General features: G+C 34.1%; 1 protein-coding gene across 3 annotated transcripts in view; it reads right to left on the bottom strand.

Moving 5' to 3' along the window:
• ZFAT (zinc finger and AT-hook domain containing) overlaps nucleotides 1-16224 on the bottom strand; it is a 299993-nt gene that overhangs the window by 204712 nt on the left and 79057 nt on the right. For all 3 annotated transcript variants that reach the window (XM_074264927.1, XM_074264935.1, XM_074264944.1), the window contains exon 3: nucleotides 3242-3511. In XM_074264927.1, the coding sequence (XP_074121028.1) occupies nucleotides 3242-3511 (270 nt within the window). The remainder of the gene's footprint in view (nucleotides 1-3241; nucleotides 3512-16224) is intronic.

The raw sequence follows: 16224 nt of genomic DNA, 5'->3' as shown, positions 1-16224 counted from the left end.
TGCCTAAAATTCTGACTACCGACTCTTGGGTTTCCTTTATGCCCCAACAAAATTCCCACCCTCCACTGGAAAGACACCTTCCCCAATCCTTATTCATTCTAGTGCCTTCACTCTGGTAATTATCATCTATTTATCCTGTATATAGCTTACTTTGCATATATTTGTTTCCATGTTTCCTCCTCCATTAGACTGTAAGTTCCTTGAAGACAGGTATTGTCTTTTTGATTCTTTTTATTCCCAATACTTAACACAGTACTTGGCATATAGAAGAAGTGCTTTAAAAATGTTTATTGATTGATTAATTTGATATCCAGTTGACAGATGGAAATGTAAGAATGGAAGTCAAAAAAAAAAAAAGATTAAGACTAGATAATTAAATCTAAGAAAAATATGCATAATAAAGCCATAGGAACAGATAAGATCACCAAGCACAACAGTATAAGAGGAAGAAGTGAAGTAAACCATTGGGAATTGGTAGTAGAAGCACAAATTGAAAATGGGATTTTTCAAAGAGTTTATCCACAAAGGAAGGAGAGATATTTGTGATGATAATTAGGAGGGAAGGATGGATGGCTCAAGTTAGAGTTTTTTGAGGACAGGAAAGACATAAGTATATTTATAGGCAGTAGGGAAGAAATCAGTGGACAGAAAGAGATTGAATAATTAATAGTGAGAAAAGAGATTAAAATAGCATGAGATAGGTAAACTTGTTGAAGCAGATAAGATAGAATGGGAGCATATATGTTTACCTTGACAAGAAAGACCATCTCTTCATATCAATCAGGGGTGAAAGAGAAAATAGTGGCAGAAAGCATTTGGGAAATATGCAATGAGGAAGAAATGATATGTAATGCCAAGGAGTTCTTAGTGAATGGGTTCAATTTTTTCAGTAAAATTATAAGGTTGAGGAAAAGAGGAGATATTGAAGATTTGAGGCAGGATGAAAAGATTTGGAAGAACTACTGTAGTGAGTGGAATTGTTAAGCAATTAGAGAATTATAAAAGGATTGCTTTGATAAAATAAGAACCCAACTGAGACTAAGTAATACAAATCTTCAATGCACCTAGTTATCACAGTTAAAATTGGGAAAGGAGTATAGTCAGTGCAAAAGTGACAACTTAAATAAGAACTGAAGTAGGGCAAGCACTGGAGGTCACACAGAAAATGAAGAACCAGGTAGTAGTTAAAAGGCAAAGGAAGAGATGGAATGACAATAAATTATGATCAGATAAAGGAATTTCAGAGTACAGGAACACAAATCTGGAACACCTGCAGCTTAAAGCAAGATCAGTAGTATGACTACATGTGTAGTTGAGGTAAGGTATAGTAATAAGTCACAGGAAATGAATAAATTGAGAAACTGAAAAGTTATGATGTTTAAGGGAAGATGGGAAGATAGATGATAAAGATAGATGATAAACAGACAAATATGTATATATACATCATATTTCTGAAGTCTGCTAGTTTGAGGGCAAAAGAAAAAGAAATTGATGAATCAAGTACTAAACTCATTAAGGAAGGAAGAATGTCCCACGGGTTGGGAAATAACAATGATAAGAATCTTGATATGGTAAAAATATGGATATAGAAATAGATAAACATGGATGATATAGATATTAATATAGATATGACTTGAACAAACGTCAAATGAGGAGAGGCTACTGAATGAACATAAGAGGAGTATCTGGAAGTAGCAATTAAGAACAAGGAATTAGTCTCACTCCCACACCTCAGCAAATGAGTGGGAAGGTATAAGTAAAAGTACCACCAGTGCTAAAAAAAAATAACAAGGGAAATTGTCATCAGAAGAGAGCCAGAATCAAGTGAGTACAAGAAGACTGAGGGGGAGAGAAAAGAAAAGATTAAAATGAAAGTAAGTTTGTTATGGATGGTATAAGCTTTCCATTTAATGGGTAACTAAAGAATGGGATGTGGAGGATTTGGGATTAAGAAGGATGGGAATAAGGAAGCAGGAAGCAAGGAACAAAGAACATGGTTTGAACAATTATAGACAGGATTACAGATTCATTGGAATGAAAAGTGTATGATAGAATGAGTAATGAAATGAGATTCCTAGGGGGTTAGCCTCAGGTCAGAATTGATTCAGGGCATCAGAGAGCTGCATATAACTTGAAAGAGCAGATATCCAGAGGAAGATTGGAGTGGCAGGCCAAGAGAAGCTAAGGTGTTCCCCTACTTCCTGGAAAGATACAGTTAATTAAGGTAACTGGTGTGAAGATAGAGTTGAAAGAGGGCAGAGAACACACTTGGTTTACGGTGTGGAATCACTGACACATGGAAGGCAGGACCATTCTAGGGAGGTTAGAATGGTGCCCCTCAGGAAGAAGACCTTATTGTTTAATTCAGTTGCTTATTGAAGCTTGCCTTGGTAAGCTTTCAACTATTAAAATTCTCTCTCAAACTTCCTTTCCAGTCTAAAGCTTGCTCTAAACTTGCCTTGTTGAAGCAGTCTTTCCATGGTTAGTCATCTTCAATAGATATTCATCACGGTTCTCTATAATTTGGTTTCAATACACCTTTATAGGCTTATCCACTACTATTGTTCATGAACAACCTGCTCCAGCCAAACCAGCAAATTTAGTCTGTCAAATGTGTTCTAGGGCTTTCAACCTCTGATCTTTGGCTCACACTCTCCTACCCATTCAAAGTATCGGTCACAGTTTCTCCATCTATCCAAATCCTTCAAAGATGAAATCAGCCCCTAACCTTTATTATACCACCTACTCAGTCCAAGACACCCAGAAGTGAACTCTTTTTTTTTTTTTCTGAATACCTGTAATAATCCCTTTCACCTTCTATAGTACAAATGACAATGAATCCTAGGAAATACTATGAAACATCCTCTGCTATTTTATTTGTGTATTAATTTAAATTTTTTATTGTTATTTAATTTCCTATACATATGTCTTATGTTTCTCCAACTATATGTATGCTTTTCAAGACTAGGTGACATGTCTTATATTTCTTTGTGTCCTTCATGGCATCCAGGGCATGCCTTTACAAAGATTAAAAAAATTAATATAATTGTTGACATCATGCAAAAATTGCTTGCCAGAATGTAATAAATATCTTAACATATGATAAGCATTCAAATATATGATATTTAGAAAAATGAACTGAATCAATAGAAATCACAGGAAATCATTACCAACTTATAAAAAATGGGGATAGTAATAAAAATATATTATTACTATGTTTTGTGATCAAGAAGTAATTTACCTGGTTCACCTTCCTCTTCTATATTCAAAACAATAATACAGATATGCTTTCTTAGTTGGCGAGTGTTGGAGAATTTCCGACAACATTTGCTGCATTCCAAGTTGCTGGGTACCACTTCAGAAACTTCAGGAAGGTTGTTTCCTTCGGGGGAAGCCAGCTGATTTTCTTCATTTAGACTGCAGTTATTATTTTCAGTTGATTCCTCTTCAGGACAGAGCTTCTTAGTTGAGCCTTTTGGTCTTCCCCGTTTTCTCTTCACCACCAAAAGCTCTAAAAAGGAGCATTAAAAAAGAATATAATGACACAACTGAATGAGGGCGATGGAGAGGGGTGCTGGGAAGTGAGGTCATGTACTGGAACAACCAAGTTTGAAAATACAGGTAACATTTCACATTTTAGCTATCCAAGCAAATTCTGAAGCCAAAATGGGAAGGAAAAAAAAAGTCAGGGTACTAGCAGCTGTGCGCTAATAACAGCCTTACAAACTGACACCATTATAGCTATTTAGCAACCTGTAATATATTCGACAGTTTTAGAACCCTGACACCTTTCTTTCTCCTGACTGAAATATACTATTTTATCAGAGCACTTATATGCAACTTCTATGAAAGCTGTTATGATTTAAGTTATGACTGACAGCTCCCAAATCACAAATCATGTACTTTGTTAACCATCATTTTAATTTAAAGTCAGTTCCAGAAAAAAATGCTAAACACTTCTTTGAAATAGGCACTAAAAATAAAAGGCTGCTTTAACTTAAGCTCGTTGTGTTTTTAATGAGTTGCACAACCATTCAAACTACTTTTCCAAATCATAATTATTTGAGTCAAATTGTCCAGAAAGGGGGGGGGATATAACCCAAAGCAAGAAACTAAAGAACTAAAAATAAATAATAACTTTACATAGTTTCCTAGCGACCAACTGAATTTAAATGTCAGGGATGGAGAAGCCGCATTAGAAACTTTAAAATTACTTTGAAACTTTAAATTCTTCTTGATTACTCTTCTAAATCTTAACAGTAAAAATAGATTTTAAAAATTAGGCAGATATCGGGGGAAGGAACCTAAATGCTGTTGGTTTTATGTGAGATTGGATCAGGACAATGCTTCTGTGACAGAATTTGAGGGGTTCCACTGACATTCCTCCACACATCCATATTCTTTTCCCAAAAAAAACACCTACATTTAGCTACTACAGTTTCCTCAAAGTCCCATTATTAAAAGATTCATTCTTCATTTCTTTTAGATTAAGTGAAGCCCAAGGAGCAATTCTGAAGCAAGTAAAGGGGGGAGGAGAAAAGGGCAACATAAAGACAGTGTTGAAAGAGGTATACACCAAGAAGAGGCAGAGCCAGATTGGTAGAATAAAGGAGGGGACTTACCATCTCTTCCCCAAAACCCTCCAAATTCCTTTAAATAATGATGCTAAACAAATTTTAGAGTGTCAGAACATACAAAAAGTCAGTGAAACAACCGTACTGCCTAAGACATCTTAGAAGGTCAGCAGGAAAGATCTCTGGCACCAGGGTGGGAGTCCAGTGCACAGTGCCAGCACAAGCCATACCAACTCAGCTGCTGCCTCAGGCCCCTGTGCTAGCAAAGCAGAAACGGGCACTGAGGACTCTGAATCAGTAACAATATTGGTGGTTTCCCAAATTCAAGGCAATTCCAATAGACTTGGAATGGAAAATGCCAAACATATTCAGAGAGTGAGCTACGGAGAATGAAGGTGGACTGAAGTGTAGTATTTTCATCTTTTGTTGTTTTTTCTTTCTTGTGATTTTTCCCTTTTTGATCTGCTTTTTCTTGCATAACATGATAAATATGGAAATATGTATATAAGAATTGCACATATTTAATCTATATCAGTTTGCTCGCTGCTTTTGCGGGGGGACTAAGAGAAGTAGGTAGGAAAATTTGGAATACAAAGTTTTATAAAAATAAATGTTGAAAATTATGTATATGTGTACTTGGAAAAATAAAATACTATTTTTAAAATATAAATTTTAAAAACCTGACCTAGAAAATAGATTCAGAAGAAATAATTTTTAAATTATTGGTCTAACTAGAAAAAAAAAAAGAACCTAGATATCATCTTTCAAGAAATTATCAATTAAAACTACCCTAATATACCAGAGGATAAACTAGAAAATGAAAACTTCCAGGAATATTATAGCCAAATTCCAGAACTCCCAGGTCAAAGAGAAAATATTACAAGCATCCAGAAAGAAACAATTCAAGTATAGTGGAGCCATAATCAGAATAACATAAAATTTAACAGCTTCTACATTAAAAGTCTCATAGGACTTGGAATATGATATTCCAGAAAGCAACTGAGTTAGAATCAAGAAACCAAGAATCGCCTACCCAGAAAAGCTGAGTTATCTACATCCTATCTAATTAGGCAGTTAGTTATTTAGTAAGGAAATTAATTGTTTCTTTAGAACACTTTCTAATTTTAGAAAATTGAATTCTTTTCTTCAAAATGAAGAGTTGCCTATAAAGAGGATAAATATACACACATTAAAACATATACACTGAGGGTCAAAAAGCAGATAAAGTCTGAATTTCCAGGATAAAGAAAGGTATCTGATGGTAATTACTAAAAGAAGTGGAGAGAAGACTGCTGAGGGGAAAAGTAGTTGCTTCTATTCAGAAATGAAACAGAAGATAATTGGTAATATGATTAAGATACAATATGTTGTTCACATAGGTTTAAAATGGGGGATTAGAGCAAAATCTATTAGACTTGAGTTTAATACAAAAAAGTAGTAGAAACAATTATGTTGTTATACTTAATTAAAAGATAAAGAGGGAAAAACTATATTCCACTCAACAGTAACAAATTTATCTCAATATTTAAATGCAGATGTAAAAAATGGCATAAATTTAAATACTTGAAGAAAAAACTAAATTACATGGAAAAACAATTTTTAAAATCCCACAATAATGAGAAGAGGGAAGGAAGAAAGAAAGGAGGGGGAGAAAAAAGTAGGGAGAAAGGCAGATAACACACTGAAATTTAACCCTACAATTCCTGCATAAATCTAATAATAAACAAAAAGAAGGACATGAATATAACTTTAGGATAATTCTTGCAATTATTGATTGGAAAAATAAAAGAATATGTCCATTGCCACTACTTCTACTTATCATAGTACTAGAAATTTAAGAAAAAGAAATGCAAGGAATAGCCATATATATATATATATATAAAGAAGTAGAAAAATGATCATTTATCTTTGCGGATTATAAGATTATGAGCTTAACTCTAAGGAGTCAATTAAAAATAACTAAAACAAACTTGTAAGATGTAAAATAAATCTACATAAATCTATCATTTTTTCTTTAAAACCAATAAATCCCAGCATGAAAGAAACTAAAAAATTCTATGGTGCCTACCTACCAAGATACTCATAAAAAACTATATGAATACAAAATACATAAAAACTATGACTTCTAGAAATAAAGAAATCTAAATATTTAAAATGATGTTAATTGTTTGTAGGTAGGATAAGTAATTATAATAAAAAAATAACAGAAACTAAACCACTTGAACCAATAAAGGATTATTTTATAGACCTAAAAAATTATAAAATTCAAAGAGACAAAAAAAAAAAAGTTGATAAATTCTGGGGAAATGATGAAATGAGCAAATGATGGAGGCCCAGCTGTGCCAGATCTCAACTACATTTCAAAAATAGCAATTCTCAAAATAATTTTGTACTAGTTAAAAAATAGACAAATTGATCAGTGGAACAGATTAGCCACACAACATAAAAAAGGAAATAAATGTACCCAAGTAGTCAAGGAACACAAAGATTCTAGCTACTATCAGTCAGTCAATATATTTAATTTATTAACTCAATGCATTTAGCACCTACTATGTGCTAGGCATTGTGCTAAGCATTGGAGGTTCAAAGAAAAGCAAAAAAAAAAAAAAAGTGATTATCAAACTAGAGAAAAATGGAAAATGTTATCTAATAGACAGATGAAAAATTCATAATCAAAGGAGGAAAGAAAAGCACAAAAAATAAAATGGATAATTTTTACTATATAAAATTAAAAAGTCTTTGCTCAGACAAATCCAATGTAGTAATGATCAAAAGGTAAACAATTAACTTGGAAAAAAATCTTTCTAACATGTTTCTATAATAAAGCTCTCATTTTCAAGATATATAACACTAACAATCACACCCATCAAATAAAAAGGGGGTAGGGGAAGTGAGGGGGAATGATTAATGAGGAGAAGCTGTGAGAAAACAGGTGCATAGATGCATTATTAGTGGGCCTCTGAATGTGCATAACCATTCTGTCCCTGGGCATTACACACAAAAAAATTACTAAATAGCTCATGTTCTTTGACCTATCATGGATGATTTCAAAGAGATAAAGAGAAATATATATGAACTGATAATTTAGTGAAGTGAGCAGAATCAGAACAATTTATATCAGTGATAGGAAATGCAAATTAAAGTGGGGGCCACAAATCATGCACAAAAATCCTTACTTTAGAAAATCACATTAACATTTTCTCTGTGCTATTATAGTTTTATTTTGTTAAGTACATCCCAATTACATTTTAAAAACAATTCTGGAGTGTTACACCTGACGTTTCATACTTCTAATTTATACTATATCATCAATATTATAAAAATGAACGATTTAAGCTGTTGAAGAATGACATAAACAGAAGTAGGAGAACAATATATACAGTAAAAACAACCCTGTAAGAACAAAATGTGAAAGCTATAAGAACAATGATCAATACAATGGCCAGACATGATTTCAAAGGATTTATGATAAAACATTCTATCAATCTCTTTAACAAAAAAGTGATAGATTTAGGTCCAAAATGATACATATATATTTTTATGTAGTCACTGAGGTAAGTTAATTTGCTTAACTATGAATAACTGTTATAAATTTTTTCTCTCACTTTTTCAATGTGGTTAAGAGAAAAAATAAATTTATGTTAATTAAAATATTTTTAAAAATAGAGTTAAAGAGAATGCCACAGGTGTGGAATGTTATATGAACTTTTAGATGAAATCATTCTATTGTTAATTTTGCTTAACTTTTTTACTTTGTTAAAAGAGAGCTCTCAAGGAATAGATCTATAAATGTAATTTTTAAAAGGTACATTAACAAAAATGTTTTTAGAATAAATCAGTGGAGCTGGGGAGAAAGGGGAGATAACGAACGTGAAGAATGAAACATAAAGGGGGAATGTAAGCATGGTCTGCCAGGGAATAATGGTCTGCTTTTAGACTGAGAGAAGCAAAGGAAACACCTAGGTGAAGGCCAAAGTAAATTGGGAGGGGAAGCAGAGGTTAAAATTGGCTAGTGCTGGGGGGTTAATCCAAAATTTCTCCAAAAGTAGCTACTATGTTATTCATCTATCTGATGATAAACTCCTAATATTCCATTTCTCCTGGCTATTCTATCTTGCTCACCCCTCCTGAACCTATTCATCTCATCAAGTCCTTCAAACTCTTCACACACTTAGCACTTTCACAGACCATTAGACTTGCTCAGACCTCACTTTCCTCCCTGTGTACTGTAAACCCCTCTAATGACCAATTCAATTTCACACTGTCCTCTACTGAGTTCTCCCTTTCTTTTCATCTCAAAACCCCTTGACACCTACCTTATTTCTCTCTTCTTTTTCCCTATGCACTGAAAATGAAGTGGTTTGTGCTTACCCTCTTGCTTGCTCTATATATGTCCATGATCGCTTCCTCTTCCATTTTTTTCAAACTGAATACCTCAATCATCATTCCTTCTATCTAATCTTCAGCCTCTTCCTATTTACTGGTTGCTTCCCTCCTGTTTCCTTCAAGCATGCCGAAGTAGGCCCCAATCTTAAAACAATCTTCATTGGTACTAAAATTTCTCTCAAATGATTATCCCATTAGCTGAATACAGGTCATGTGTGGCTCTACCAGAAGTACTACATGGATTGTGGTAGTCATGAAATTATCCCACATTCCTTCTGTTATTCCATTAGCCTCCTACTTGGCCTCCATGGTTTGACTCTTTTCCCACTCCAATTCACTTAGCTCCTTAATCCTGGACTAATTTTCCTAAGACGACAATTTTATTATGTCATTCTTAAAGCATTTTAAATTGTTCCCATATAGCAGGCTATCCTGAGGTTTGCCAAAAAACTGGCAAGTTAGCAAGCTCGCATAAAGTCTCAAAAGTGCTTTCTAAACCTCAAAAGTAATTAATTATTAAAGGGTGATAATATCACATTACCTCTAACTGCTGCTCCATGAGGTATTTATGAGAATGATCTAATAGATAACAAAAGTATTTTTAAAAGTTTAAAATGTTGCAAAAATTCATGAGCACTTTCTTCCCCACAGCTACAGCAGAGAAGAATGCAACTGTTTATGAGGACATGGCCACAGCAATGTGCTGTGATACATTCTAGGACACAGAATTAAAGGAATCAGCTTCAAAATTCCACATCAGATAATTGTCAGCCTGTATGACTGTGAGCAACTCACCTAACTTCTTTTGAGTTTCAGCTTCCTTAGCTGTAAAATGTAAAATGTTAGACTGCATGATCTCTGAATACAATTCTAAACCTTATTTATGATCCTAGAATTTGTCCAAGATAACACAGACAGTTACAGAGCTGGGATGTGAAATCAGGTCCATCCTTTGTACCATTTTACCACACTGCCTCCCTAAAGCAATAAAAGTTTAAATTTCTGGCCCAAGTTTTAATAGCCAAATAGGGGCCAAGTAAGGATGAGAACTTTGACGTCTTTTCCCAGGGCTCATTCTGTTGAACCACTTTCTCTCTTTTTTTCCAAAGAGATGGGTAGCCGAAAGAGGTAAGGGTTTTGGTAGTGAACACATGGGTCTTCTGACCAGGTGTTCACTCGGGAACCAACAAGTCAGGGCATCAGCTAGGGCATTATGTGAGTAGGTATAATAAAGGCTTTTAAGATTACACGTGGTTGTTCTTGAGTGCGCTACCGGTTATTAAGCTATAGATTCAAGAGATTGTGACCAGAGACCTTAGAAGGCCTCAGAGGAGGCGAGCCGGGTAGAGCTCACACTGCAAAGGACAGTGGTCAAAGGTACTCTGGTGGGTCTAGGACAGACTAGTAATTGTAACTGCCAGGAGAGCACGTTGCAAGGAAATTTCAGAAATGAATTCAATTTTCTAAAATGGGAAAGTCCTTACCAAAGAACTAACTGCCCAATTAGAAAACATGTGTGATTGTGATGCACATTTGTTACAGAAGGGGAGGGGAGAATATAGAAAGGTAGAATTGGAAGTAACTTTTCAGGTCATTTTTTCTACCCCTCCATGAAGCAAGAATCTCCCTAGCAGCATCCTGTCAAGCCACTCTGCCATTAATAAAAGATTTGTTCTGACTTAACATTCCATCATTATATTATCATTTTAAAATATTTCACTTGCCAAGCAATTCAAATACAAAGATGAAAATAAAAAGTTAAGATTACACCAAAGAAGAAATCAATGAGTCACTGTGTAGTTCATGTAAAACATCATGCTATCTCCAGAATCAAAGGGGAATCTGACTTAGTAAAGAGGTCTCCTTTTAACTTAACTTTCAGTGACAATGGCTTTGAGTTATAAAATGTGCTACAAAATTACAGAATCTCAAGATTGGAAGGAAAGTTAAAGGTCTCCTAATCCCATATAGAAGGCTTAAATTCTCATAAAATCGAGTAGACAATGAAACATCTTATTGTGATTTCATTTTCAGTTGTATCTTACTCTTTATGCTGTCATTTGAGATTTTCTTGGCAAAGACACTAAAGTGGTTTTCATTTTCTTCCCTAGTTCATTTTATATTTCTTCCCTAGTTCATTTTATAGATGAGGAAACTGAGGCAAACTGGTTGAAGCCTAAGATCATACATCTAATGCCTGAAGTTGGATTTGAACTCAGGAAAAGGAGTCTTTCTGACTCCAGAGCCAGCATTCTATCTACTTCACCACCTAGCTGTCCTATCTACCACACATCAAAATATGAACAATAATAGTTTACATGAAAATGAACCTGTTTTAAATGTGAAATTAACTAGTTCAGATGGGCAACATTCAACTACATCTAACTGAACAAAAGTCCTCAACTGTGAGAAAACTGAGAGGGGTTCAAAAGAAAATACAAAAAGCTAATAAGGAAAAGAATGCCTTAAAAAGCAAAATTTGAAAAAATGGGAAAGAAGCTACAAAAGCTAAAGAAAATCCTTAAAAATCAGAATTGAGCAAATGGAAGATAATGACTTTATGAGAAACTAGGATACAATAAAATGTGACCAAAAAATGAAAAATGGGGGGGAGGGGGGAGAGGAGAGGGAATGGGAAATATCTCATTGGAAAAACAAAAGATGTAGAAAATAGATCCAGGAGAGATAATTTCAAAATTATTGGTCTACCTAAAAGTCATAATGTCAAAAAAAAAAAAAAAGTTTGTATATCATCTTTCAAGAAATTGTCAAGGAAAACTGCCCTGATATTCTAGAACCAGAGAGTAAAAAAGAAATTGGAAGAATCCATCAAATCTCCTGAAATCTCCTGAAAGAGAAGCCAAGATGAAAACTCCTAGGAATATATATTATCTAGATTTATTTATTTGTTTCTTTATTCATTTATTTATTTATTTTTGCTGAAGCAATTGGAGTTAAGTAACTTCCCAGGGTCACACTGCTAGGAAGTGTTAAGTGTCTGAGACCACATTTGAACTCAGGTCCTCCTGACTTCAGGGCTAGTGCTCTATCCACTGTGCTACCTAGCTGCCCCAACTCCTAGGAATATTATAGCCAAATTCCAGAACTCCCAGCATCCAGAAAGAAACAATTCAAGTAGAGTACAGCCATAGTCAGAATAACACAAAATTTAGCAATTTCTAAATTAAAGGATCAGAGGCTTTGAAATATGATATTCCAGAGAGCAAAGGAGCTAGGAGTATAATCCTTCAGGGGAAAAGGTAGACATTCAATGAAAATCGAAATCATTCAAGCTTTCATAATGAGAAGACCAGAGTTTAACTGGAAATCTGATTTTCAAGTACAGGAATCAGGATAATTCAGCATAAGAAGGTAATCAAGAAAGAGATATCATAAGGGACTATTGAAAAAGGTTTATCCGTTTACAATCCTACATGGAAAGATGATCCTTGTAACTTTCGCATTATTATGGCAGTTAGAAGGATTAACAGGCAGAAGGCAGAGGTGTGAGTTGAAGATGAAAGATAATAATTTTTAAAATAAAATTAAGGAGTGAGAGAAGAATGTACTGGAAAAATGAGAAAGGGAGAGGTGGAATGGCATAATTTATCTGCCATAAAAAGGCAAAAAAAAATTTTTTTTTATAATAGAGGAGAAGAGGGGGAAGAAAAGCAGAGTGAAGGAACTTTACTCTCATCAGAACTGGCTCAAAGACTAAATAATATACACATTCAATAAGAGTATAGAAATTCACCTTACCCTGATGGGAAGTAGGTGGAAAAGGAAATATGGGAAAAGGTAATAAAAAAGAGGGGGAAGGGATAGTCAATAGCAAAACACTTTTGAGGAGGGTGAGGGTGAAAGCAGAGAGAGAGTAGAATAAACACAGGGAAAATACAGTTAGGAATAGTTATTGGTTGGATAAATTATAGTATATGAATGTTATGGAATATTATTGTTCTGTAAGAAATGACCAACAGGAGGAATACAGAGAGGCTTGGAGAGACTTACATCAACTGATGCTGAGTGAAATGAGCAGAACTAGGAGATTATACACTTCAACAACAATACTATATGAGGATGTATTCTGATGGAAGTGGATATCTTCAACAATGAGATGAACCAAATAAATTCCAATAGAGCAGTAATGAACTGAACCAGCTATACGTAGAGAAGGAACAGTGGGAAATGAGTGTAAACTGTTAGCATTTTTTGTTTTTCTCCCCAGGTTATTTTTACCTTCCAAATCCAATTCTTCCTTTGCAACAACAACAACAACGACAAAATTCGGTTCTGCACATATATATTGTACCTAGAATATACTATAACATATTTAATATGTATAGGAATGCCTGCCATCTAGGGGAGGGGGTGGAGGGAAGGAGGGGAAAAATTCAGAACAGAAGGGAGTTGTAAAAAATTACCTATGCATATGTACTGTCAAAAAATGTTATAATTATAAAATTAATTTTAAAAAAAGGAATAGTTATTGGGAAAAGAACTTGAAGGAAGTTTCTCTGATAAAGTCCTCAGTTTTCAAATGTATAAGGAAATGAGAAGATTTTATATAAACTTTTTTAAAAAGAGCCATTCTTCAATTGATGATCATAAAATATATACTGTGCCTAAAAGATTATAAAATCATGCATGTCCTTTGACCTAAAAATACCACAGATAGGCATGAATTACAAAAGAGATTTAAAAAAAAAAGAAAAAGGAAAAGGAAAGAACCTATATGTACAAAACTATAGCAGCTCTCTTGTCAGGGCAAAAAAAAAAAAAAAAAAAGAAAAAAGGAAAAAAAACCTGGAAATTGAGGAGATGCCCACCAAATAATGAATAATGAATGAATGACTAAATAAATTATGCTATATGATTATGATAGAATATTATTGTTCCTTAGGAAATGATGAGAATGATGGTCTCATAAAAACCTGGAAAGTCCTTCATGAACTCAAGCAAGTGAAATGTACTATGTACAAAGTAATAGCAATGTTCTGGGATATCAGCTGTGAATGACTTTGTTATTCTCAGCAATACAATGATCCACATATACTCTGAAGAACTTACGATAAAAATGCTATCTATGCCCAGAAAAAGAACTGATTGTGTCTGAATACAGAATGAAGTATATTCATATTCTCTCTCTCTCTCTCTCTCTCTCTTAATATTATTTTTCTTGAGAGTTGGTTTTTTTGGGGGGAATGGGGGGAAGATCTATGTTTTCTTTCACAACATGAATTTTTAAAATTGTATTTATTTTTTATTGTAAGAAGTTTATTTATTTTTAATACACATTACTTATGAATCATGTTAGGAGAGAAAAATCAGAGAAAAATGGAAAAATAAAGAGAGGGGTGGAAAAAAATACTAGCAAAGAGAAATGAACATAGAATGTGTTGATTTGCATTCAGTACCCTTAGTTCATTTTCAAGATGCAGATGGCATTTTCTATCCAAAGTCTATTAGGACTGCTTTTCTCAGTACAAATTACTGAAAAACTCCAAGTCTTTCATAGGTGATCATCACACATTCTTACTGTTATTATGTACAATGTATTCATGGTCCAGCTTATATCAGCATCAGTTCATGTAAATTTTTCCAAGGCTTTCTATACTCAGCTTGTTCATTATTTTTTATAGAACAATAACATTCCATAACCTTCATGTACCAGAACTTGTTTAGTCATTTCCTAATTGATGGACATCCATCCCTTTTCCAATTCTTTGCTACTACAAAAAGAGCTACTACAAACATTTTTGTCCACGTTGAGTCCTTTTCTCTCCTTTTTGATCTCCTTGGGATAGACCCAGTAATGGCACTGCTGGGTCAAAGGGTATAACACAGTTTTATTGCCCTTTGAGCATAGTTCCAGACTGTTCTCCAGAATGGTTGGATTGGTTCACAATACACAAATAATGCATTAGTATCCCAGTTTTCATATATCTCACCAACATTTATCATTATCTTTTTCTGTCATCTTAGTTAATATGAGAAGTGTGAATTAGTACCTCATATAAGTTTTAATTTGCATTTCTCTAATCAATAGTGATTTAGAGTACCTTTTTCATCTGGAAATTGTTCATATCCTTTGACTATTTATCAACTGGGGAATGAACTGTATTCTTATAAATTTGACACAGTTTTTTTATATATTTTAGAAATGATGGGGTGGAGCCAAGATGACAGAGAGCAGACAGATCTTTATCTGAACTCCTCCTGGCATCCCTCGGAACAAGAAGTCTCTGAATTGGTTATGCAGTGACAGAACACACAAATATTTTGAGTGTAAGAAGTTTCCAGCAAAAGATACTTTGGAAGAACTTCAGAAAAGGTCTGTTTCAATCTGGCATGGGTTAGGGGAAGGAGGCAGCAGAGTGCAGGTGCAGCACAAGGAGCCAGGGCAATATAGCCATGTACCAGAGAATCTAAGGGGAAGCTCTTAATCAAAATACAGCAGGTTGGCTACTCTGTCCTGGTTATAAACTAGTGGATCAGCAGACTAGCTGTAAGACATCCAACACAAATACAAAAGGCAAATAGTGAGCTTCTGAATCCCAGAATACCATGAGTTCTAGCCATTCCTACCCAGCATCAGAAGTCAGTCAGCACCAGTCCACGGCAGCATAAAACTGCTGTCACTGTTTCCTATAGAGGAAAGTTGGGTCAATATTTTCTTTGCCCTCACAGCAGACCTTAATTAAAAAAAAAATTAGCAAAAAAGCAAAAAGAAATCTGACCATAGATTTTATGAAGAAAAAAAAAAAAAAAAAAAAGAACAGACCTCATACCTTGAAGATCCTAAAGGCAAATCAACTCCAGATGAAACTCTAAAGGGAGATATGAGTCAGTCCCCATCACATAAGGCTCTATTTTAAGAATTCAAAAAGGATCTTAAAAGAGGGTTAGAAGAAAAATGGGGAAAGGAAATGACAACTGTGCAAGAGTTTGTAAAAGAAAACAAAGAAATTATCTAAAGAAAACTCCATAAAAATAGATTTAATGATATGTGGGAAAATCATATAACTCCTTACAAAATAAATGTGACTAAAGGGTAAAAGCATATAACGTCTTACACAATAGATTTGACTAAATGAAAAAATAAAACAACTCCTTGAAAAACAGAATTTGTGAAATGGGGGGGGGGGGGGAAACACCTAATTTAAAAATTTACTTGGCCAAATGCAAAAGAAGATAGAAAAGCTAATTGAAGAAAATAATTCACTAAACATTAGAACTGAACAAATGGAAAGAAATGACTCAA

The sequence above is a fragment of the Sminthopsis crassicaudata genome, chromosome 1 (genome assembly GCF_048593235.1).
Source record: "Sminthopsis crassicaudata isolate SCR6 chromosome 1, ASM4859323v1, whole genome shotgun sequence".
NCBI lineage: Eukaryota > Metazoa > Chordata > Mammalia > Dasyuromorphia > Dasyuridae > Sminthopsis > Sminthopsis crassicaudata.
The sequence above is the reverse complement of the archived record's forward strand: the minus strand, read 5'-3'. Positions and strand labels throughout refer to the sequence as shown.